This window comes from Muscardinus avellanarius, assembly GCF_963383645.1.
Source record: "Muscardinus avellanarius genome assembly, chromosome: 3".
Taxonomy (NCBI): Eukaryota; Metazoa; Chordata; class Mammalia; order Rodentia; family Gliridae; genus Muscardinus; species Muscardinus avellanarius.
Window position 1 is genome coordinate 139,137,235 of NC_137788.1, and position 23,524 is coordinate 139,160,758.

General features: G+C 59.7%; 1 protein-coding gene across 2 annotated transcripts; it reads right to left on the reverse strand.

Moving 5' to 3' along the window:
- Nucleotides 1–698: 698 nt before the first annotated feature.
- Nucleotides 699–22,283, reverse strand: SEMA7A (semaphorin 7A (JohnMiltonHagen blood group); the record flags this gene model as incomplete). 2 transcript variants are annotated; one of them, XM_080691149.1, is made up of 14 exons in its annotated part: nucleotides 699–1,060; nucleotides 1,524–1,585; nucleotides 1,749–1,903; nucleotides 2,060–2,187; nucleotides 4,692–4,890; nucleotides 4,972–5,080; nucleotides 5,978–6,162; nucleotides 6,584–6,723; nucleotides 7,327–7,437; nucleotides 7,549–7,633; nucleotides 7,841–7,933; nucleotides 8,210–8,251; nucleotides 8,703–8,854; nucleotides 22,112–22,283. In XM_080691149.1, 14 exons carry the CDS (start codon nucleotides 22,281–22,283, stop codon nucleotides 699–701), a joined length of 1,995 nt encoding a protein of 664 aa, XP_080547275.1. The 2 variants fall into 2 exon arrangements, with proteins under 2 accessions (XP_080547275.1, XP_080547276.1); XM_080691150.1 differs by lacking the exon at nucleotides 8,210–8,251.
- Nucleotides 22,284–23,524: the final 1,241 nt, after the last annotated feature.

Below are 23,524 nucleotides of genomic sequence, written 5' to 3' on the forward strand. Positions count from 1 at the left end.
CTACCCAGCCCCTCCCTCCCCCCAGCATGTAGTTTTGGTATTTTCATACAGATGCATTCGGAAGTAGCTATACATGAAATTAGCCTAACATAAAAATAGAGCTTTTTCCGTCCTACCGTCCGGAAAGCAAACATCCTTCAATAAACATGCAAGGCGGCTGTCTGGTGGGACCCAGACCGTGAGGAAGCTGCAGAGGGCAGGGCCGGGCAGGGGCAGCCCTGGGTCTGCAGGGACACCAGCCACCCAGCTGTCGGAGGGAGGGTGAAGGAGGCAATTGGGTACAGAGAGTCCAGGAGGACTCAGGCCTCCACCCCAAGGTCCAGAGATGGGGTCCCAGGTCCCCTCCCTGACTCTGCTCCCAACCCCACAGGCTCTTGGGCTAGGAGCATCCATCACTGCCTTTAGTCAAGTGTAAGGAGTTTTTGAAAAATATTCTCCAGAAGATAAAGTCTTGTGTCACCGATGCTCTGGCTTCACAGTTAGTGCCTTCATCCTCCAGCTCCCCGACCCCCGCCCCACCTGGGGCCCAGCAGCCGCCCGCGGCTGGACGTCTCCAGGCCGTCTGTCCCCCATCGGCTTATTCAGTCCCCCTGGAAGAGAGTGGGCAAGGAGCTTCCGGGCCAGCCGGCTCTGAGAGTGAGACTTTGCCAGTACCCCTGGGCTGCGGAAGCCTGGGGCATTTCCAGCCCCAGGAGCCCCTAGTGGACCAGCAGGCTAAGAGCAAATGTGGGCAGGACCCCCAGCCAGAGGGAGGCGGCCAGGGCACCAGCGCGGCCCATCAGCTGCTCGGCCAGGGCGCGGTCCTCAGGCAGCAGCTCCCAGTGCTGAGCCTCGCGGAGGTAGGAGCCCTCCTGGGCCTCGCAGCGGTAGTGGCCGTATTGGCGAGCCGTGAGGTTCTCGATGAACAGGATGCAGTTGGAGCTCTGGTGGCCTGGCTCACAGCTCTGTTCCACGTCCTCTTCATGGCGCCATGAGTAGGTGGCGTGGCGGGACTCCATGGGGCAGCTCAGGTAGTAGCGAGAGTTCCGAGCCAGGGAAACCTTCTGCAGTGGGGCCTCATCTAAAGGACACGGGAGAGAAGAACCCCGAGGGTGGGGACAGGGCGGGGGCTCCCAGGGGAGCCACTGCAGATTGAAATTCCAGGACAAGACTTCTTTTTCCTTTTGGTGGTGGTACTGAGGATTGAACCCAGGGCCATTTTCCCACTGAGTACACTCTAGCCCTGTTTTTTTTTTAAACAGGGCCTAAGTTGTTGAGGCTGACATCAAATCTGCGATCCTACTGACTCAGCCTCCCAAGTATTGGGATTATAAGCAGGTGGCACCATGCCCAGCTCCGAGGCAAGGCTTCTAAGTGAAGGTGTGGTACCCAGTTTCCTTCTCTGTTCTCTGCCTCCCTCATCCCACACCTCTCGTAAGCAGCACGAGGCTTCTCTGGCGGTACTGTGGGACAAGGCCACTGGGGCGCAGCTGTACTCCCTCCCCCATGGGACTGTGGCCTGCGGGCAAGGCTAGATCAGGTACCTGGTTTGGGGTTGGGACATTCTTTGTGTGGCTCCGTGGGATGAAGGGACTGTAGCACCGACCTGGAGTGGGGAGGAAGAGACTCAGCAGACAGGAGGCTACAGCCTGGCCCCCGCTCCAGTATCAGCAGAGAGAAGGACCTGGCCAAAATAGCCCACAGCAATACCGCCCTCACTACCGTGTCTTCCCACGTCTCCCAGGGACAAGGGATCTCAGCCAGTGTACCGTCGGGAGCTGTAGATGGATACGCAGTGGTCCTGGTCCCAGCCGCAGTAGGGATCTCGGGACATGAGGCAGCCGTGGCAGCCACCGCCGTAGAACTCACACAGGTCCAGCGGCACTTGGCTCACCTCCCACTGGGAGGTCACGTAAAGCTTCCGCTGGAAAGAGAGCCAGACCTGGTCAGGCCAGGGCCCCCGTACCTGCCCTAAGTTCCTGGGGTCCCGCCACCTGGGAGGCCCTGGAGGATCTTCAAAGGACACTCATGATGTCTGAAGAGCCCTGCACTCCGCCGCAGTGGGGCTGGGGAGGCTCACCCGGTCTGCGTCCAGCGACATTCCCTGGATGGCGGCCGGGTGGCGAAAAGGCTGGATCTCCATGATGTTGAAGGCCAAGCTGTGCTCTCGCTTCCCTGACTCCACCACCTTGTGGATGGTGCCCCTGTCTGTGGGTGGTAGGCAGAGGGTCAGCAGGCAGGAGCCCCATCTCAGAGCCAGGCGGACTCCCTCAAGGCCGGGCACCTCAAGGAGAACGTGGCTGAGAAGGAACGAAGGGCTAACCGGGGGGCCCACACGCGTGCGTGACCTCGTCTACCCTCCCGCAAGGGTGGGCGCTATCTTCCCCCTTCACAGATGTGGCAAGGAAGCTCAGAAAGGCTTGTTCAAGGTCACACAGGTATTGAACCAGGTTGGAACCCAGACCTGTCTGAGCCCCACCCCTCAGCTCCTGCCAGGACTCCTCTGCCGCTTGTACTCTTAAGCGATGCGATGCATTTTCTTTAAGTAAATGTTTTATTTTGGAGTAATTTTAGATTTCCAGAAAAGTTGCAAAGATAGTACAGAGCGTTCCTGCTGTCTAGCCTTCCCCATCTTACATAACAATGGCACATTTGTTACGACTAAGTAATTGACATGGGCGCCACCGTACTATGCACTGAACGTTTGGATTTCACGGGTTTTTCCATTAACGTCCCTCTTTTGTTACAGGATCCAATCTAGGACTCCACGTTGCATTTAGTCTTAGGGGATATTTTAATTTTTATAAAATCTTAGATCTGAAAAGATTCCATACACAAGCTCCCAAGGTCACGTAACCAGGTTGTCTCCTAGACCAATGTTCTCTCCGTTGGCACCTGTTGGGGACTAATGGGCATCCTAACCCCTGGTCCTCTTAATCCCACCTTACCTGCTGTCCCAGTTTCTAGAATAGCCTCCTTCCTTCTCTTCCTCCCTCCCCATTTCCCAGGACATCTCCTGCCCCAAAAAAGCAGTCAGATGATAGCCTGCCTGGGAAGTTCCTCTATGCCTCTGTGACTGCGGGCTCTGAGATGTGACCAGAGGCCCCGGCCCAGCCACAGTCTGCACATACACCATCAGCATCCTGCACCCTCTTCCAAACAGTCCCAGGAATAGCCTCCCCTTGGGAAACTCGGGAACAGAGCCAATAACTTCTCCCAGTTACAAGAGCCTCAGTTTAGAAGGTATTTTTTTTAATCTGGCCTCAATATTTCTAAATGGTGTTTCTCCTATTGCCCTCAGGGATAACCAGACTGCCTTCCTAATCTTTTTTTTTTTTTTTTTTTTTTGTGGGGACTAGGGGGACTGGGTATTGAACCTGGGGTGTTCTATCTCTGAGCTGTATCTCTGATCCTATTTTTTTTTAATTTTGAAACGGCCTCACTAAGTTGCAGAGGCTGGCTTTGAACCTATAATTCCCCCTGTTTCAGCCTCCCAAGTATTAGGATTACAAGAGTGTGCCACCACACCCGGCAATACCTTCCTGCTAATCCTTGAGTCTGCCTGCCTCCCAGGTCTGCAGGAAGGGCCTGTACCACTTCCCCCATCCCATGCCCAGCCTTCCCTGCCCTGGCTTCTGCCCCCAGTCCTGTAAAGCCCCCAGTTTGTGATTGCCAAACCCTAGGCAACCACTATAACTAGGCTATCCACTGTGGCAAAGCAAGGACAGGGACCCGTGGGTGCAGCCAGGATGGAGAGAGGACTAAAGAGGTGGCATCTCAGGACCCAGAGCCCAGGCCCTGCCCTGTGGGGTCATTCCTCTCCCTATGGCTTCCAGAAGCCAAACAATGGCCCTGGGCTCAGCTTCCAATCAGATGACCTCAGCTCAGGTAGCCCCAAGGGGAAAGATCCATAGAAAGTCACATGCGGAAGTGTGGAGAGCAGAGGGTGGATGCCTGGTGCCTGAGTGAGTGGCCCCAGGGGTGCTAGGACCATGTCCAGCCTCAAGGTAGGCCGGCAGCCCTGGGCCACACGGGTCTCCAAGCCTGCTTCCAGGACCCCCACTTTAGACACAGCCCGAGTCCAGGAATCTGCCACAAGCCTCTCAGCTCAAAGCTAGCTCCTCCATGCCCAATGGCTTTCCAGGATGGAGGAACACCTCCCTGAGCATTCCACCCAGTCCCCCCCAGCAAGGCCCTCTCCAGGGAAGAGAGGAGCCTGCCCCAGGCTTCTGCCACCCAGAACCCCCTCCTTATTGTGTGCTAAATTATTTTCATTGGACCAACTCCTCAAATATTTTCTCTCCTCGGCACAATCCCAAAGTTAAGTAAGTAGAGGTCTTCCTTCTCCCTGGCAGAATGATTCCCACTGCCCAGGTGCCCCCTCCAGTTTCACATCCCTTCCCATCACCTTCTTCCCTGAGGCACCATCTGCAGCACAGCTTTGCTCAGACCAGCCACATTTCTGCCTCAAACCCCGGTGCAGGTCTTCTCCATCCTGGGACGCCTTACCCCTTCCCCCCCGCCCCCACTTCTTCTCGGAAGCCTTCCTTGCCCACCCACCTTCCACAGCCTTACACACCAATGCCTGACAGCTCTCGCCACTCACTTCTGCCTTCCACATGTAAAGATACAACCAAACGTTGCCTACATTATTGCTTACACCTTTCTTATCCATTTTTGTGAAGCAACAGGGGTCCCAGGCAGCCCCTTACCTGTGGTTAAGTAAAGCACGTGGAAGGGCTCCCCACGGCTGGCGTGCATGCGATGGACAACCACTTTCTGGTAGTGGTACTTAGAGTGGAATAACGGCGTCTTCTGTGGCCCCATGGGCTCCACCCTCTGCGCCACCTCGGGGTGACTGTCAGCCACCTGGAAGGTCTCCGTGGGTATTGGCTGCTGGTCTGGGAGGCACTGGGAAGGAGAGCAGACTGGGGTCAGTGGGGTGGCTGGGCGGTGGGATGGGCCTGGGCCATGGCCGGCCTAGCCACTCACCTTGCCAGGCCGAGGGTTAGGAAGGCCCATGTGGTAGCCCTTGAGTGCGGAGGTGCGGAAGACCCTGTCAATGTCGCCAAGGGAATACACACAGACGGCAGAGTAGTTCCTGCAGGGACACAGAGACCACCTCAGTGGGGGCCCAGGATCCCCCACCGCCTCCACTCGCTCGAGCCAGCCCCATGCCAGACATCACAAACACAGCCCCCCTGGCCTGTGAGCACAGTGAGACAGGACTGTCCTTGGAGCCAAGGCCAGCGCCTGGCACAGTGTTATCAATCACACTGCAGCTCGGGAGGGACAGAAGGAAGGGGAAAGAGAGAGGGAGGGAGGGAGTTCAACCTAATTCTCCCCACTGCAGTCTAAAACCACCACCTTGTGCTGTGCCAGCATCACTGAGTTCACAGGCCACCTGCTCTTCCTAACCTCATGGCACGAGGCATCTCAACATGGACATCACTGAGTTCACAGGGTGCCTGCTCTTCCTAACCTCGTGGCAGGGGGCATCTCAACGTGGACCAGGTGACTCTAGCTCCTCTGAGCAGAGGCTGCAGGGGCTGAAGGCCCGGGACACCAGACCCCCATCCCCTTCCCAGCTGGTGGCTCTCCCCACACAGAAGCCAAAGGGCAGGGTTTTGGCTTCCTCCGCCCTCTCCCCTCTACACTAAACACTTTTGCCTGCCTTGTTTTCAATCAATGAGAGTGATTAAGAAGTGTGAATGATCAGGCGCAGGCGGTGGCTGAGCAGGTGAAAGCACCCAGCATCCCGGGAGAGGCCTCGGCAGCCTTGCCCAGGGCCCAGCGCCGGCTCTGAGCACACACATGGTGGAACCACACGCAAGAGGGTGCATAGGGCACATTCACAAATACCCCACTTTGACTACACCCATCCCCACCCAGCAACAGCCCTGCCCTTGAGCCTATGGTCCCCACTCAGCCATCCCCTGAGATCCCGATGGGGCCCAGATCCAGTGCCAGCCCCAGCCCCAGGTCCAGGGTCGCTCACCAGGGGTTGGAGAAAACACCATAGACCCTGGTGTCCCTCCACTGGCCGCTGGGGTCGGGGAGCAAGAAGACGTCCTGCAGCCTGTTGAAGTTCTTGTTGGTGGCGGCGTCGCTGCACACCAGCATGGCTTTCAGGAAGGTGTTCCACTTGGAGACTGACAGAGAACTCTCACCACCTTGGTCCCCCTAGATGGGCAGAGGGGAGAAGCTGCTCCTCAGCACCTGTCTGGGCTGCCCACAGGCAGCTGGCACCCGGGCTACAGAGGAGGCGGCGGGGCTGGCTGAGAGGGGACCATGATGTGCCAGGGGACAGGAGAGGCCAAGGACTCAGGCGGGTCTGCAGGTTGGACTCCAGTTGGCAGGCCTGGCTGAGCCAGGGCACGGGGTCCACAGAGGGGTCCTGGTCCCCACAGAGCACAGGCACAGACACACATCTGCCATGCTCACACATGTACCCTCACACGCATGGTTTAGTGTACACCTCGCCCAACCGTTTACCTGCTCACAGATGCCTGATGCCCCGCACACATTCTCTCCCACAATCCCAGGTACCGACCCCTGTGCACACAGGCGCTCACATCCTCGCTCCTATCCTGCACGCGCTCACCCTGCACAGCTGGGCCACGCGGGACACGTTGAGCGGTGCCTCGGGATTCTTGTCCGGATTGTCCTCCCGGAAGAAGTAGTAGATCTTGTCATCATAGGCCTGGTCTTGGTGCACGATGGTGGCCTTGATGAACTGTGGGTCTGCCGGGGACACAAGCAATGTGAAGCTAGGGATTGCACGGGGCCACCCTAAGCCCACGCACCTCCCCCTGGATCCGCGGAAGCCCGGGACAAACCAGACCCGGAATAAACTCAGAACGTGAGGCCCACAGCTCAAGGGGCCCCAGATGCTGCAGCCCCATGCCACGCCTGTTTTGCCCTCTTCCTACAAAGATGTCATCGGGCCCAGAAGCAATGACTTCATGCCTGGGGACTGGGGGAAGGTCCCTGGAGGCTCCTATGTCATTTTTTGCCTAATTGGCAGCGCCTTAATGAGGAGGGAGGGTGTGCTGCCCCCACAGGATGCACTTTGGCTTCGGGGGCTCCCAGCTGGATCTGGGCTCCCTCTGACTTTGTTCTCAGAGTGCATCAGACCCACCCCTCCTCCATGCCTGTGACTTCACAGACTCTCTGCTCTCATAAACCCAAACTCCTGGGCACTGGCTGCTCAAGCCTGCACCAAGCTCGGCTTTCCTCACCTGCCCTGGAGAGCCCACCTGGGAAACATAAGAATTCCATCTGCCACCCAGGCTCACAGCCCACACCCGGGCCCACCCGGGGTCCCACGGCCGGAGCCCAGCTCACTTTGCATCACGGTGTCACTGGTGTACAGCTCACTCTCGCCCCGGATTCGGCGGAACCGAGGGATCTTCCCATTGTATTCCTGCTTCCGGATCGTGGAGTATACCTCGTCCCCTGGGGTCAGTGGGGTCAGTGTGGGTAAGGGCAGATACCTCCTGCAGCCCCTCCCCCAGGGACACGTTGCTGACCACCCCCTGCCCCAACCTGGTGCAGCAGCAGCCCTACCTTCAAACAGGACCAGCGAGTTCTCATCTGGGCTGAAGGGGGCGTAGCCTCTCATCTCACCAAGGGGTATCACGGTGCCATTCACCTGAGGAGGCCAAGGCGGGCAGATGGCCATGTTGTCCCCGCCCTGAGGGCCAGCTTCCTAGCCAGGAGCCCCATTCTCCCGGGGATTCTGCCCAGGACAAGCCCAGAGTCCTTTTCCCATCACGACGGGCTGAAGCCTACCCAGGAGAGGGGAGCTGATGGGACACAGGGAGGATCTGGGCTACCTCTACCACCTGGGCTTTCTCACCAGGTGCCAGCAGCTGGGGCGCCGGGCGTTGGTGCCGCAGGCCAGCAGCCCCTCACTCCGCCGCTCCAGGAGTGTGATGTAGTTCTCACAGTCCTGCTCCAGAGAGGGAGAGGGGAAGGGGAGGAGTTGCGTTGGTGGGAGGCCCTAGCAGGATGGCTCAGATGGGAGCTGGCTGACCCCATCTCCCTAAGAACAGAGGCCTCCGGAAAGGGACCATATCTCCACCTCAGATCAGGGCCCCCAGAACTGGCCCGGACCTCCCCATTATTCAGGGTGCCTACAGCAGAGTAACGCTTCCTTCCTCAGACTGGCAAGGTCTCCTCCCCTTTCCTCAAGGGGCCCGGCCCCTCCGCACGCCCCTCCACTCACCTGCTTGTCCTGGCAGGACCCCTTGGTGGAGCTGATGTTCACCTGGAGAAGGGGAAAAGCCTTAGTCCACCCTGCCAGGTGTGGAAGGCCTCTACACACTGTCCATGCAGTCTCAGGACAAGCCCTGGACAGAGCCACACTACTGTCATCTTGCAGATGCACAACTGTGACCTGGAGTGATGCTGGATTTCCCATGATCACCTGGGCAGCTCTGTCTGATACCAGGAGCCGGAGTCCAGAGATCTCAGAAGGGGGAACATGGGTTCTGGAGCCCAGCTTCCGGCCCAGCTTTCCCCACTGGCGTGACCCTCCTGGCCGGGCATGTGAGTTCCCTGGCTTTCCCACATTACCCCGACTCCCTACTCCAATCTGGACTGCCCTTAGGAAGTCTCTCCCAGGATCAGCTTCAGAAGAGAGGACAGCTCCCGCCATGTTCCCTGAGGCCCCTCACCAGGGCCAGACGGGAAGGGACGGGCTCAGGGGCCAGGCTCACCGTGTGCATGGAGGCATTCCTGCCCTCTGGGAAGTCGAAGTGGTAGACTTTGCCACGTCCACCCACCCACACAGAGGAGCTGCCCGGCTCATGGAAAAGCACCGTGTGGGGCTCTGTCTGGCCGAAGTCCACCCGGTCCTGCCCCGAGCGGCCTGAGGAGGCAATGGGTAGAAACATTAAGTCCAGATCCCAAGCAAGAGGACCCTGATCCCCCAGACCTGCAGGGTGACTGGTACCCAGTACTCAAGGCACCGGAGGGCCTTAGAGACAAGGTCTGGGCTGGGTGGCACTGAGGCTCAGAGACATGGGCAGGAGAAGTAAGAAGTCCTCTGGTGGAGTCCAGTAGCCAGCTGTCCTCACCCAGAGCTGCAGCCTGTCCCCTAGGAGACCAGCCTCTCCCTCCCCACAATATGTGTGATGTCAGGGTAGGGACAGGGTTTGGGAACCTCTGGGGAGAACAGACCCCTCCCCTAAACACATGCATACTCCTGAGGGCCTGGGCTGGGGCAGGAGGACCAGTACCCATCAGCTCAGTACCCTAAAAGGCCCTCAGCCACCTGCCCCTGTGCCTTTCTGTGAGCAGCAGGGCCTCTGAGCATCCCTCTTAGGGTCGAGGTGCCGGGAATCACTTTGTTCAGAACCCCAAGCACTCCTGCAGGAAAGCCATCTCCTACCCCCCACCCAGCCCACCTCTAGCCCCTCAAGACGCTAGATGAGAACATCTACTCCCACCTATTTCAAAGTTGGGAAAGCAGAGGTCAAGGGACAGGCAGCCCAAGGGCACGTGGAAGCAAGTGGGTAGCAGGCCCCAAACCAGGGTCTGTGCTCCTGGCCCCTGAGCCAGACAGCAGCACAGCCCACTCTAGCTTGGCACCATCCACCAAGATACCAGCTCTCTTGGAGCTAAGGATCCATTCTCCCTTCCCGGGGACTCTGGGACAGGGGAACCTTCGCAGAGAACATCCTGGGTCTTTCAGCAGAAGAGCTGACCAGGACAATTTTGCCCAAAAAAGAAACTGTCTGCAGCCACCGCCTCCAGGGAGAGGCTGTCTCATCTCCGGTGACATTGCTGAAGTTGTCCTGGTTGCAAGACTAAATTACAGGCCTGGGATGGCCTGTGGCTGTGCCCTCAGCAATCAGGCAGCCAACGCCTTCCCACCTCTGGTCAGCCTGGGGCCTCACCCAGGAACCTGGTCTGACCGCTGTTTTTTCAGCTGCAGCAAACTGTGGGACAGCCAGCTTGGCAGTGACACCCCAAAACAGGACATGTTCCAGCCCAGAAAGAAAAAAAATTGCCATTTTCTCAAGTCTGCCCTAGCACCTCTTGCTGCCATGACCCCAGTCATTCAGATTGATCCTGCATTCGATGGGGGAGAGGGCAATGACAGGGGTACCCACTGTACCACCCACACCTTCATCCCCTGTCCTTAACGCGCATCCCCGTATGCACCCAAGTCATCCCCAGAAGTGGAAATATTCTTATTCAGCACCTCATTAGGCATGGCCTGGGTTGCTGTACAAAGGAGGAAACTGAGGTCCAAGCCCAGCCCAAGGTCATGCGAGCAGGCAGGACAGATTTCTCATCCAGACTGTATCAGTTCTCGGGAGCGCTCAGGGAGCTCTCCATCAGCATAGCTGGCCACAGAACAGTGCCAAGTTCACTGTCCTTGGTTGGCCTGGCTCTCCTGGGACCCTCCACCAACAGTCTGGCCCAGCAGCTCAAAGGGGCCAGCCCCCACTGGACCCCAAGGCCACCTCCTGTCAGCCCCAGATATGTGGGGAGGAGTTGGGAGCCCTGCTCTGTGCTGCTGGCTTGGTGGGGTGCGAGATGCCGGCAGATCTCGGGCTCCCTTCCAGCTGGGGTTAAACTGGAGTGCTGGGCTCAGCAGCCCAGACACAGGTCTTCCTGACTCAGCTCCTGCGGCTCCCCTTTCACCTGAGCAGCAGCCGTTGTCCCCATGGCCCAGCCTGGATCCAGACAGCCTGCAGCCCCAGCTCCCCCGGACTCGTGCCTGGTGCACAGCTGGGGAGGTGCCAGGCAGCCCTGGAGGCCAAGGGACAGAAGCTTTAGCCTTCAGGCCATGCTAGCCACCTCCACTGGTCCCCTCAGCCCTACACCTATGCCAGGCTTCTGGGGAGGGCAGGAAAGGCCACTGTACAATTCTCCTTATGGGGAGAGACAGCAGAGGGGCTCTGGAAGGAACCCTAGAAGGACCCTTGTGGGGTCACAGGGCTGTCAAAAGGAGAACAGTCCCAATAAAGTCTGATGGGGAACACACAGCCTGCTCTAGAGTCTAGGTCTGAGGGGAGACCTGGCTCTACCCCAGGAATCCAGTCTAAGGGTGAGACACACTACAGAAAACTTCCCCGGCTCTTTGAGCCCAAAAGCCTCTATAGGGAGCTCAGCGCTGCTCACAAAGTATCTGCCAGAGTCAGGATCAGGGCTGCCAGCTGCTGATCAGGGTGATGTTGCAGGGCCAGGACAGTCCTGTGCAGAGCTGTAAGCCTGCTCACCTCAAGTCCTGGCTGCAGTGGCCGGGATGTGGGGATGCAGAGGCTGTTCATCCCACTTTGCAGAAGAACAAGCAGGACCCCAGGATCATTGCCTCCCATGACCCCAGGTTCCTGTCGTCCCAGCTCAGGGCCTGCTGATGTGGATGGGGTCGGGGGATGGCACCAGCTCGGCCCCAGGACAAGACCTTGGCCCATTCTCCACCCCAGCCCCAGCCCGGGCTCCTGCACTGCCCGAGGCCCTCAAAGGGCCTGATTGTGCCCGGGAAGTGTCAGAGCGGCAGCAGCCTGATGAATACATGAAAGGAAGCTTTGTTCTGTTCCGGTTGGTCGGTCAGGCAGGAGCGGGGGCTGGGGCAGGAGGGCTGCCTGGAAGTGAAGGCAGCCCCCAGTCATCACGGCCAGGATCTGCGGCCCTGCTGGATCCACACAGAGAGAGATGAGCCAAGGGAGGAGACGGCTCTGCTTCAAGGCTCTGTGCAGGCTGGGGCTGAGCACGGCTGGGGACTGACTGCTCTAGCAAAGCCCAGGCCATGGAAGTACATGTCACATCTCTAAACATTTTCTTTTTGTTGCTTTACGAACCCAAAGAGATGGGGAGGCAAATAAAAGCCAAATGGGCCAGGAACAGGGCAAGGGGCTCTAAGCAGGGGAACCCCTGAGCACAGGTGGGGCAGCTGACTGCACGGCAGGCACAGGAGACCCAGCAAAGTCCTAGTGAGGGGAGAATTGGGAAGGTGGGTCCTGTGTGATGGGGGAGGGGCAGTGCAGCCAGCCCAAGGACACACTGACCCACTGCCCATCGGTCTCCCCTGCTGCCTGCTCCCCAGGGGCAGGGCCAGGAGTGGGACGGCCTCTCCTCCTCCGGCATCCCCCACCTCCTGGCTGCCCCTGCTTCCCTTCCTGCATGTCTAAAAGAAGCACCGTCTGGCACCGTGTCTCCCCCCTCACCCTCCGGCCTGACGCATTAGTGGCTGACTAAGTGGTAGCTAAAAGCTCCCAGAATAACCAGGGGTTCGTGGAGGGGAGGGGGCTAGGGGCACATGGGGAGGACATGGCCCCAAGGCAGACCTAGCACAAAAAAACCCATCCCCACCCCATGTGATTCTGAACCAATCCTCTCTCTGATGGATGGAGAAGGAACAATTGCAGGCTGGCCCATACCTAGCCAGCCTCTGCGGCCGGCTGAGTCCTGCCTCCTCCCAGCGCCCAGGCTAACTCATCACATATGAGGGTCCAGACCACGGCCAAGCTGGGCGCAGTGGCACACACCTCTAATCCCAGTACATGAGAGTCTGAGACAGGAGGATCACAGGTTTGAGGCTACTTAAAAGAGCACCAGCAACCTAGCGAGACCCTGTTTCAAAAATAAAAATAAAGGATAAGCCGGGCGTGGTGGCGCACAATTGTAATCCCAGCATTTGGGAGGCTGAGACAGGAGGATGGCAGTTTTTGGAAGACCTCAGCTACTTAGTGTGGCCCTTGGCAACTCAGTGAGACCCTGTTTCAAAATTAAAAATTAAAAAAATATTTTGGGCTGGGGGTGTAGCTTGGAGGTAGAATGCCCTTAGGTTCCATCCCCAGTATCACAAAAAAAAGTTAAGAAATTAAAATAAAGGGTTAAGGGTGTAGCTTGGAGGTAGAGTAATCCTGGGTTCAATCCCTAGCACTAAAAAAAAAGTGGCTGAGAGCCTCATGCAGACACAGCCTCCCACCGGGGTGCCCTTGGTTCTCAGATTCAACTGGAGAAAATCAGTTCTGATTCCTCGTGGGGGCCCACCCATTCTGCCCCAGCAGCCCACTGATGGGCAGATTAGCTGTGAGTCCTGCAGGGTGGGCTCTGCGCCAACAGGCCTGCCTGGTGGGACACCGTTCCTCTTCACTCTGGATGCTGTCACCCTGGTCCCTGGTCCCTGCCCTCCCCCTATCCTCCTTGCTTACGAAATTTGAGGAGAGGGCTAGGGGAGGGGTCGTCCACAAAAGGAGCACTAAGGGCTGGGCCTTAGTGTGGCAGGGACAGCCTTCCAACCCAATCGCTGACCCCAGGAAGCCCTCCGCAAGTGGGCAGAGAGAATGGCAAGGATGTGGGCAGGGATCCAGCCGCATCTGGCAGGTGTCTCTGCCCACAGTTGTGCCCTACCTTGCACTGCCAGGCCCCCTCACGCCCCCGCCTGACCAGGACACCTGGCAGAGAGGAGAGCGAAGGGTTGTTGGGCCCAGGAATGAGCCCGCAGCCTCTCCGCCCCTGGGCATCCCACAGCCTACAAGTCAAGGATTCCACAGCCAAACAGTCCCCCAGCTGCCCTGCCACTGGCCCAAGGACACCCAGCAAAGGAGGCTGGGGCCTCTGGTCCCAGCTCTGCTGCCTCTCTCTGGACTGCTTCGAGACCTCGGAGCCTCTGCTCTGTGCAAAGCTATCTACAGCCTCTCGGCTCCCTGTGCCACCCCCCTCCCACCTTCTCTCCCTGGCTCACCTGACAACTGCAGGGAATCACCCGCCCACCCACCAGGAGGCCCTGATCTCCCAGGGGGCCTTTAACAATAAAAGTCTTAAACCCAAAGACATGACTGATGGCGAAAGGGTAGGTGCCATGTCAGGGTGGAGGAGAAACCCTTCTGCTGGCAGCAGGCATACAAGAACAAATGTCAGTTCTATCTTTCCTGATGTGGCCAGGAACGAGGGTGTGAGGAGCCTCCTTTCCAGGGTGGCACCGGCCAGGGACTAGGGGTAGGTTATGGTTGCTATTAGGATCCTGGCAGCCCTCGGGCAGGGCCAGGTTCCGACAGCTCCTATCAAGGGCTCAGAACCTCCGTGCTGGCACAGATGGCAAGACCTTGAGGTGGCGCTCTGCCCAGGGAGGAGGGAGAGGTCCGCCCCTTATCAGCGGGCTGTGTGCTGGGCCAGGGGGAGCACCCACCGCCCGCCAAGGCCAGCACGGGCGGGAGGGGAGCGTGTCTCACAGGTGGCTCAGCCCTGGCTCCGAGAAGCCGTGTGCTCAGGGTGAGGAGGGGCTGGGCCTTCCTGACTTTTTCCCCTTTTGTGGATTCAGGGGAGGCAGGTGCTGGTATTTGTCAAAGCTTTCAATTCTGTGACCCACCATGATTCTCAGAACAAATCATAAAAATGGTGTTAAACTCAAGGGTCATTCCAGGCAAGTGCTGAGCCTGCGGATGCTGAAGAAGTCGGAGCACCGCTTTCTAGAAGAGGAAACAGCAGATGCCAACACTCCCAGCTGCCTCCACCGACTAGCTCCAAACCCCCAGTCGCCTGCAAAGAAGGTGGGACACGGGTCTGCATCTCCATTTTGCAGACAGGAAAACTGAGGCCTCCCAAGGCTCCCAGGGCCAGGTGTTCTCTGCACTGCATCTCGGGTCCTCTGTCACGCAGAGGACCCGAGGCCTGGCGGCTGGCGAGGGGGTGGAGGGGAAGGGTCAGCTGAGGCCAAGTCCTGGGGATCAGGGGCAGTGAGGGAAGCCGGTGTCAGGGAAGCTGGGCTGAGCAGTGTTCTGGGGCTCAGGTAGGGAGGAAGGGCTGCCACTGAGCCCAGCTGGAGCGGGGAGGAGGGAGACAGGAAGCCCAGCAGAATACCTCGTCCTGCCTAACTTCCACCCTTTCTTTAGCACCGCAGGTTCTAAAAGCCCCAAAGTGGGGCCGAGGTCAGCTGGTCGCACCTTCAAAGTGGAAAATGGTCAGGGGTGCAGAGCTGGCTCTGGGGCCCAGGGCCAGGGCAGGGGTCAGGGAGAGGGCAGAGGATGGCGAGGCCACCCCAAAGAGAGGGAGGGAGGCAGGTGGGAGACTGTTGTGAAACAGAAGGTTCCTGAGACTTAGCCTGGGCCGGGACCAGCAGGGGAGTCGGCGCAAGGGCAGCTGGCCAGCACAGCCCATTGGGGGAGCTGGCAGAGGCCGGGCGCCGGGGCTGCATTCCATGAGAAACCAGAGACGCCAAAGAGGAGCGAGGATGCTGAGGACACACCTCGCCCCAGCTCCTCCGAAGCATTTACCGTGTGCCAGGCACGATTCCAAGGGACCTCTGATCTACTCATTTAATCACCATAGAACCCACGCGAGGTGCGCCTCTTATAATCCCCATTTGACAGATGGGGACAGTGAGGCAGAGGAAGCTGGGTAACTTACCCAGGATCACACAGCATGTATCACGTACAGGGTGCAGCAGAGGTTGGACTCAGGCAGACAGACTCTGGAATCTGTGCCTGTGACACCTAACTCCAAGGATGGGCCCTGAGGACTTTCCCGAACACCTGACCCAAGACACTCTGAAAAGTATGTATGAGGGAGAATGGGCGTGCAGGCCCACGGAGGGAGGCAGGAATCCAGGGTGCAGCACAGAGTTCTGACCCTAAGTGCTGACCAGAATGTCTAACTGGAAAGGCAAGCCTCTCAAGACCTCTGCTCCCAATAGGAGACACTGTGTGGTCTGGAATCAACAACAGAGAAGGGCAGGGCATGCTGACCAGCCCAGGTTCCCACCCAGACAGCACCGGCCAAAACACTCGCCTCCACCCCTGGTGCCTCTGCTCCAGAATCCACCGTGGCTCCTGCTGTCCCTCTCATCAGGGCTCAGCTCCTCGGGGCAGGGCAGTCAACGCCGCCCTCATCTCTGCACACCTCCGCCAGGCTCATTCCCGTCCATGCTGCCCGCGTTCCCCTTGGATTGCCCGTGGCCCTTCCCTGGCGCACATGGATCTCGGCTGTCATGGAAGATCTAGCTTGAATCCCCAGGCTCCAAGAAATGCTCTGGACTGCTTCCGCCCTCATGGCTCTGTCCTCCCAACCTTGTGCCAGCCGCCACCTGGCACACACCATCTTCTCTGGGATCACAGAGTCCAGTGGAATTTCACCTGGAACACAGCATCCCGGGGCAGGTGAAGACCAGGCCTGTGGCCCCATCATCGTCCATGGCCAGGGCTGAGCACGAGAGGGCAGCTTGCACAGAAGAGGGCACAGCAGGGTGGTCCAGGCCTCACGGGAGAGGAGCCGAAGTCACAGGAGGGGCTCGGTCCTCCTCCACAGGCCGGGCCGCAGCCCTGGGCCCAAAAGACAAAGAGCAGCATGAAGGGCTCTGTGGGCCCCCGCCCCTCGCTCTAGCCTGCTCCTTCTCCTCCTCCAGGAAGCCTTCCCTGATTGCCCCAGTCCACACGGTCCCTCCCTCACTTGCCTCCCGTCACAGTCCTGGGCTATACCTACAGGTTACTCCTCACCTCCCAGGGGTCTCCACTATGTTACAGGCAGGAAGGAGGCCTCCCTCTCTAGGCACCTGAGGCTCCCCAAGGGCAAAGCCCTCAGCTTCTCCTCCTGTCTCTTCCCCAGAGGAGCTAAACACAGACATTGGCACAGGGGTGAGAGTTGGCTGCCCTCCGCAATGAGGGGTCACCCAGGGGTGCTGGCACAAAGCCCAAGGCCCTGATTACAAGCAGGGGGTGCAGGAGGCACAGCAGGATCAGTCTAATCCCAGGCTGCCTGTGACGGTTAAACCCAGATTAGCCCAAGCCGTGACACAGATCAACCTGCCCCGGAGACCTGAGCACCACCACCCCGAGGAAACGCCAGAAGGTGTGTGAGGCTGCCCGCCCGAGTCGAAGGTCCTAAAGAGAGGACAGTCTCGGCTGGCTCCTGGACATAGGCGGCGCTGGGCGGCAGGAGTCTGGGCTGAGCGGGCCCAGGAGGAAACGGGCACCAAGGCTCTCCATTCCCAGGACAGGGCACGAAGGCAGACAGACAGCTGGGGAGAGGCCGAGGGCTGGGCCAGCAGCAGGCTGGGGACAGAGGACTCAGCTCTGCCCTGGCTCTGTCTGCCTTGCCAAGGTGACCTTGAGCCAATCCCCATCACCTCTGGGCCTCAGTTTCCCCATCTGGGGAACGGTGTGGTTAGCCCAGCTGATGGCTGACATTTCTTTTCTGACGTCCTAAGCCCAGCACCGTCAGGTTGTGTGGGCTGAGGTCATCTGAGGAACTGAGAAGAACTGGCTAGACTCTGAGGGGCAGGAGGAGGAGGAGGGCAAGTGGGAGCAGCGACGGATGGCCCTGAGGCCGCAGTGGGAGCCGGGGCGTAGTGAGAGAAGTCCAGAGAGATGGCAGGTCAGGGCACAGGCCGAGGCCCGGTGGAACAGGAACATTGGAGAAGCACCCATGCCACAGACAGTGCCTTGTGGCCTGGACTCCCTGGGAAGGGACAAGCCTCTGATGAGGCGGGGCCACACTCCTCCACCCTGCAGCTTTCAAGAGCAGGACAGCAGGGAAGGCAGGGCAACCAAGGGCCGCTCTCCCCTCTACTCAGAAGAGCAAAGGTTTCTGGGGGCATCAGGCCTGGCCAAAAAAGGAAAGCAACAGAAGCGGAAACCTCCCAGTCCAGAGTTGCCAGCAAATTCTGGGGAAGTGTCTTGTGACATAGGCAGCCACACTGCATCGGGCAAAATGAGGGTGGCGGAGCTGAAGGCGGAGGCCAGGACGTCAGCTGGGACCCCGGCTGTCATCTCAAGGGCCATTGGCTCTCACTACTGCCCCCTGTAGGCAGCCGGGCGCTGACCCCTGGGCAGAGCCGTCCTTAAAGACAGGTGCTCAGCTTGCCCTGCTTCCGTAAGTGCCCAGGCTCAGCAAAGACAGTGATCTACCCCCACCAAGAGGCCCAAGGTTCTTGGAAGAGGAAGCTGGTCAGAGGAAGGGTGACTGGCCCTCCCCCACCACAGGGCCTGGCCGGGGTGACAGGAGCGGAAGAAACAGAGGAGACAGAGCTGCGGGACAGGCCTTCTCACCTGGAGAGTCCCTGGCAGTCAGGAGTCACGGGGAAAGCCCTGGTCCCCCAGGACCCAGCCCCAGCTTCCCATCAGGGAGCTGCTATGGGCCACGGCATCACCGGCACCGGAGAGCCTTCCCCAACCCCAAGACACACTGCTGGACTGGCCACAGGGTGATGAGATGTCCCCTCGTAGAAGACCTCATGCGGCTTGTCTCCCCTCTGTGGACCTAGCTGCAAGTTGAGAGGGAGTCTGATATCCTGTCACACGGGGCACTTCCTCTGTACCTTCCCTCATATCCACCTGACTCCTGCTATCCTGGCTTCCCATTTCACAGGAAACCCTCAGATGGGGCAGACCAGGCCAGGTGCTTCCTCGGCCCCCAGAGCTGCCCGTTACGGGCCCTGCCACATCCCGTCCTACCTGTGGGTTTATCTGCCCTGTCTCCCTGTCTACAATGGCACTAACTCATCTAGTTTCTCCTCGCTGAGTCCTCGAGCCCAGCCACAGGACCAGCTCAAATTTGGCCTCAGAAAATATCTACCGAATGGATATGTGACTTCCTCCAACGGATCCTTAGCCACAAGAGAAAAAGAGAAAAGAACACAAAACTCGAGGATTTCCCCTCACCTCCTAGGTTTAATGACTCAAAATCTACTCGGATTTGAGCCATTTGAGCTGGGCGTGCTAGCACATACTTGCAATCCCAGTTCTTGGGAGGCTGAGACAGGAGGATCACAGGCTCAAGGCCAGTGTCAGCATTTTAGTGAGACCCTCAACAACTTAGTGGGACCCTGTCTCAAAATAAAAATTAAAAGGGGCTCAGAGGTAGAGTCCTAGGTTTAATGCCCAGTGACCCCCCCCTCCCAAATCTACAGATTTGAATAAGCCACTGCAGTCTCTGCCCAGCCTTTCCCATCCCAGAGAAGCAGGAATACTGAGGTGGTATGGCTCAGAAACAAAATGGGCCCCTACCTTCAACCTCTGGGTACTTGGGGAAACTGAGGCACAGGAAAAGGCCAGGAGCCGCCCAGACTCACACAGCCTATTGGGCCAGAGCTGGGACCCGAACCAGGTTCCTGACCTACCTCTTTGCCCCCAACCCCATCAAACCAGGGTTGTCTTGGGCCTGGGCCAACATCCAGCTCACTGCCCCCTGCTCTCAGAATCTTCACTGTTGAGGATACAGAGACCACAGAGCTTAGTAGAAAGCTTCTAGTGACATCACTGAACATCTCTCCAACTTAGGAAACTCCCCATTCCCTCCTGGGAGCTGCCCCCCCAGGTGGTTCTGCAGGGGGAGTTCACCTTGAAGCTGAGAATACATGAAAGTCCCTGAGGAAGCAAGGACTTCCACTGGAAATGCTGGCGCATGGGGAGCCCCAGCTGTGACCTCATCCCCTAGAGAAGGTGACGACAAACCTGTGCCCTGGAGAGTGGCCCGTAATGGCTCCCCAGCAGTCACCAAGTCAACAATAACATCCTATTATTTAATTGGACCAGAGAGAGAGCAGAACCTGCTGGGCAGGTAGAGACTGGAGCCTGAGCTGTTTCTCCTCGGAGGACAGGCTGGCTCACCTCTGACCTTGGGGTCAGGACCTTCATAGGCTTCTCCATCTCCTCCAACCACTGATGGACCAGGAGAGGGGTGCACAGCTTACCCACGGTGTGCCACCCTCCTGCCAAGCCAACCCCCCCCCTGCCCTCACCTGCAGCCCCTCACCTGCAATCCAGTCCCCCGTCCCTGCTTGGGAGGAGGTCGGGCCCACACATGCACAAGAACCATGCTCTGGCAAGCTCTGAGGGTCAAAGACAGGTGCAGAACTCAAGGACACCCAGCAGGTCCATGACGGCACATCCTTCCCCTGGCCCAAGCTGCTCTGCGCAAGACCTTCATGGGGCTGCAGAGGAAGCAACCTCTCCAAGCACCAGCTGGGACTCCCTCACAGACCCTGCTCCAATCTTTTTCCCTAGGGCTGGGGTCCAAGCAGCAGAACATAAAGAACCTTCCATACCTATTCCAGTCCCTACACCTGTCCCGGTTCAAAACAAAAATCCCAATCTATGCCTCATGGGGAAGTGGCTCTGGAACCACAGTGATCCCCGACCCAGACATTCCTGGAAGCTGCCATACCCCACCCATGTGCTGGTAGATAGGACTTGTGTACAGCAAGCCTGCAAGGGGCCCCCTCTCACTCCACTCCTGGTTTGCCCTACCCAAACTCAGTCCATCCGACTGCCATGTGTTACCCCACAGGAGACAGGAGGCAGCTGTCAGCCGGGCACACTGTCACCAGCTGGTGGCCCTGGTGGGCAGGTGAATGGCAGGGTCTGCCTGGCCAGTGGGGCACCTGGCACTGGTGAAGGAGACCACAGACTGTCCTTGGATAAGACTGGTAAGTGGCTGGCAGACCCCAGCCAGTGGGGGTCAACAGTGCACTAAAAGCACAGCAGTGATCTGCAGGCAGGAAAGGGGGGCACCGAGCTAGGCTGGGAGCTTTGGGAAGTGGGAAGAGGTCTGAAAGCAGCTTTAAATAGCCTCAGGGTGGGGACTAAGTGCCCGGGATGGGGAGCTGTATGTTAAGTGCTAAGAAGTGGGTTGCATTAAGTATGTGCAGGGGGGCACCAAGGGGAGACAAATACGGGGGGTGGGGGCTAATGCAGGGAGATTCCAGAACACTCAGACAGGACCATTTATCCCCTCCATACTGCTCCAGAGTGCTCATGTGCTGCGGTGGCCCAGACAGACAAGAAGCCTGAAACAGGTAAAGGTGCTGGAGGGCAGAGGAAGCCTGGGCCGGAACTGGCACAGCTGAGAGGTGTGCAGGAGTCACCATGAGCAGGCGGCCAGGGTGCTAGCTAAACAGCTGCACTCCTATCAGGGACACCTCTAAGCCAGAGCAGAGCTGGAGACCAGAGCGTATCATGTATGATTGGAGAACCACCTACATCCTTCTCTTCTTCCTACCCCAAAGCCAGGACTGGCGCTGCACTGGGCCAGAGCCCCTACCTGCGAGGCGAGCGCCCATGCTGCCCAGTGACCTTGGGCGAGTCACACTCTCTCAGCTGCTGCGGCAGCCCGGGCCACTCGTTTTTTGTGCGTGTGGGGTTTTTTTCCCCCTCTGCTAAGAATACCTGCCCCAGATAATATTCAGACTCCAGCAATCCCTGCAAAGTGCCAAAAGCATCAAAGGGCTCCCAGTGGGGACAGACCAACCGGTACCCCCGCCCCCACTGTGAGTCCCCCACCACCGCCACAGGAGGGCCGCAGAGACGCTGAATTTGGGGACAGAGCCAGTCGGCCCTGGGGGCGGGGAGGCATTTGTGTGCAATGCAGGGGAGGGGAGCTCGGTCCCTAGCGGCGGAAGCCTCAAACCCCCGCCTAGCCAGTTTTCTGTCCCATTGTACAGGGGTCTGAACTGAGGTGGCCCTGGGGGAGACTCTGGTCCCCCAGTTTCTCACAGCCACCACGGCCTCAAGTCTGCACCCCCGCCCCTGATCCGCCGCCTGGGGGTCCCAACGGCCCCGCCCCACCCAATGGGCACTGCCCCCCAGCTAGCGCCGGGGACCGCTGCCACGTGCAGGCGAGGGGGGAGCCCCGGGTCCCGGCATTGCGGAGACAGCGCCCAGGTGCCCCAAGCCCCCGCGCCACACCTAGCCCCGGATCGCCGCAGGGTGCCCACCCCTGGCCCAGCCCGTGCTCGGGGCCGGGGCGGGGGCGGGCGCAGGCGGCGGGGTCTTTGTTCCCGCAGCCGGAGCGCGGCGGCGGCGGCAACGGGTCCGCGCCCCCTTCGCCGGCCCAGCCCGAGCCCCGCGCGCCCGCAAAGCCCGCAGCCCAGGAGGAGGGGCGGGGTGCCCGGCCGGCCGGGGGAGTCCTGCGGAGGAGACCCCGCGCCCGGAGACCCAGGGCGGCTCGGGCGAGGGGCCCGCGCCCCCCGCGCCCGGGCGCTGCGGCTCCGGGCTGCCGACCGACTTGGAGAGACTTAGCCGGGCTCCGCTCGCACGCCGCGGCGTGACGGCGCACACTCGCACACACTCGCCCGGAGCGCACGCTCCCGCGGGGCGGCCCGGGACCCGCAGAGCCGCGCTCACGCACTCCCGGGCGCCGCGCACTCCGCGCCCGGGTCCCGCGCGGCGCCGCCTACCTTTCCAGACGGCGGAGATGCGGGGTCCGCTCCTCGGGTGGCCCTGGGCGGAGGCGGCGGCCGCGCAGAGCGGCAGCAGCAGCCGCAGCCAGAGCCCCGACCCGGGCGGCGGGCTGAGGACGCGGGTGCGCGGTGCGCTGGGGGCGGCACGTCCGGGAGGAGGAGGCGTCATCCCGCAGCCCCGGAGCGACAGCGGCAAGCAGCCGAGACTGAGCCAGCGCCCGGCCGCAGGCTGAACCAGGCGCCAGGAGGCGGAGTCAAGCGGCTGACCCCACCCCGCCCCTCCCCCGCCCCGCGCAGCCTTTTCTCCGCTCCGCGGCTGCCCGGAGCGCGGGCCATGCGGGCTGCGCGGGGCACCTTCGCCACGCAGCCGGGGGCGGCTCCCCGGGGAGAACCTGGCCGGGAACCAGGCCGACTTGGGGTCTCCTGTCGCCAGCGGCAGGCCCCATCCCCTCTCTGGGCCTCAGTTCCACTCGCCCCCACCCCATAAAAGGAAGAAGTCGTGGAGGACCTCCGAGTGCACAGGATAGCTTAGCACCAGACACCCTCGCGGTGGCCAGCGGCGTGGTTTGTAGCCTGGGAGCCGTGGTTCTCAGAGGATGGGTTTGCCCGAGCCTGTCAGCAGGCTCAGGATGCTTCCCCCCGGGGGTGGGGGGATGTCGATGATGTGTGGGGAGCACGCAGCGCCCCGTTATTGCCCTGCCTGTGAGAACACTGGGAATTTTTCATCTTGGCCTGGCTCCCTCCCCTCCCTCCCCTTTCTCCTCCCTTCCCCAGCCAGCAGCCTTCTGGGCTGCCTCCCCCCAGCCAGCTGGTGTACGCTCAGAAAATCCAAACTCATTTCCATGTGAGCGGAGGGGGATATAATTAGGAAGGCCCCTTCCCCAAGTAGAAAGAGAAGGGAGTGTCCCGCATGCCCAAGACTCCCGTCGGGGAAGCAGGGTCAGGCTAGCTAGAGAGGATTTCTGCCCACAAGGCGCTGAGGGCTCAGCCACTGCCAACATCTTGATAACCCAAACGTGCTGCCCTGGGAGGTTCCAGGCCCAGTCCCTCTGCAGGCGCCTGAGCAGTGGGGCAGCTCTGTCATCAATTCATCATCTCAGAGCTACCTGCCCACCTTTTGAAAAAGGCCTCCTCTCCCCCAGGCCCGAAAGGGCTGGGACCCACACCCTTTGCTTGTGCCCCAGGGGACCACAATTGGGAGGTCCACCCAGCTCAGGAAGTCCTTATGTCGAGCATAGTGGAGATCTAGCCCCAGACAGGGTGAGGAGGAGGAGGCAGCAGAGGCGAATGGAGATTCGACCTTCAGAACTCCGAGACTTAGACTTAATTCACGCACTGCAGACTCCGGCAAAGACACTGGGCAGGATGCCCTGGCCCCAGCCCCAGCCCTCTGTTCTGCTCCATGGCCAG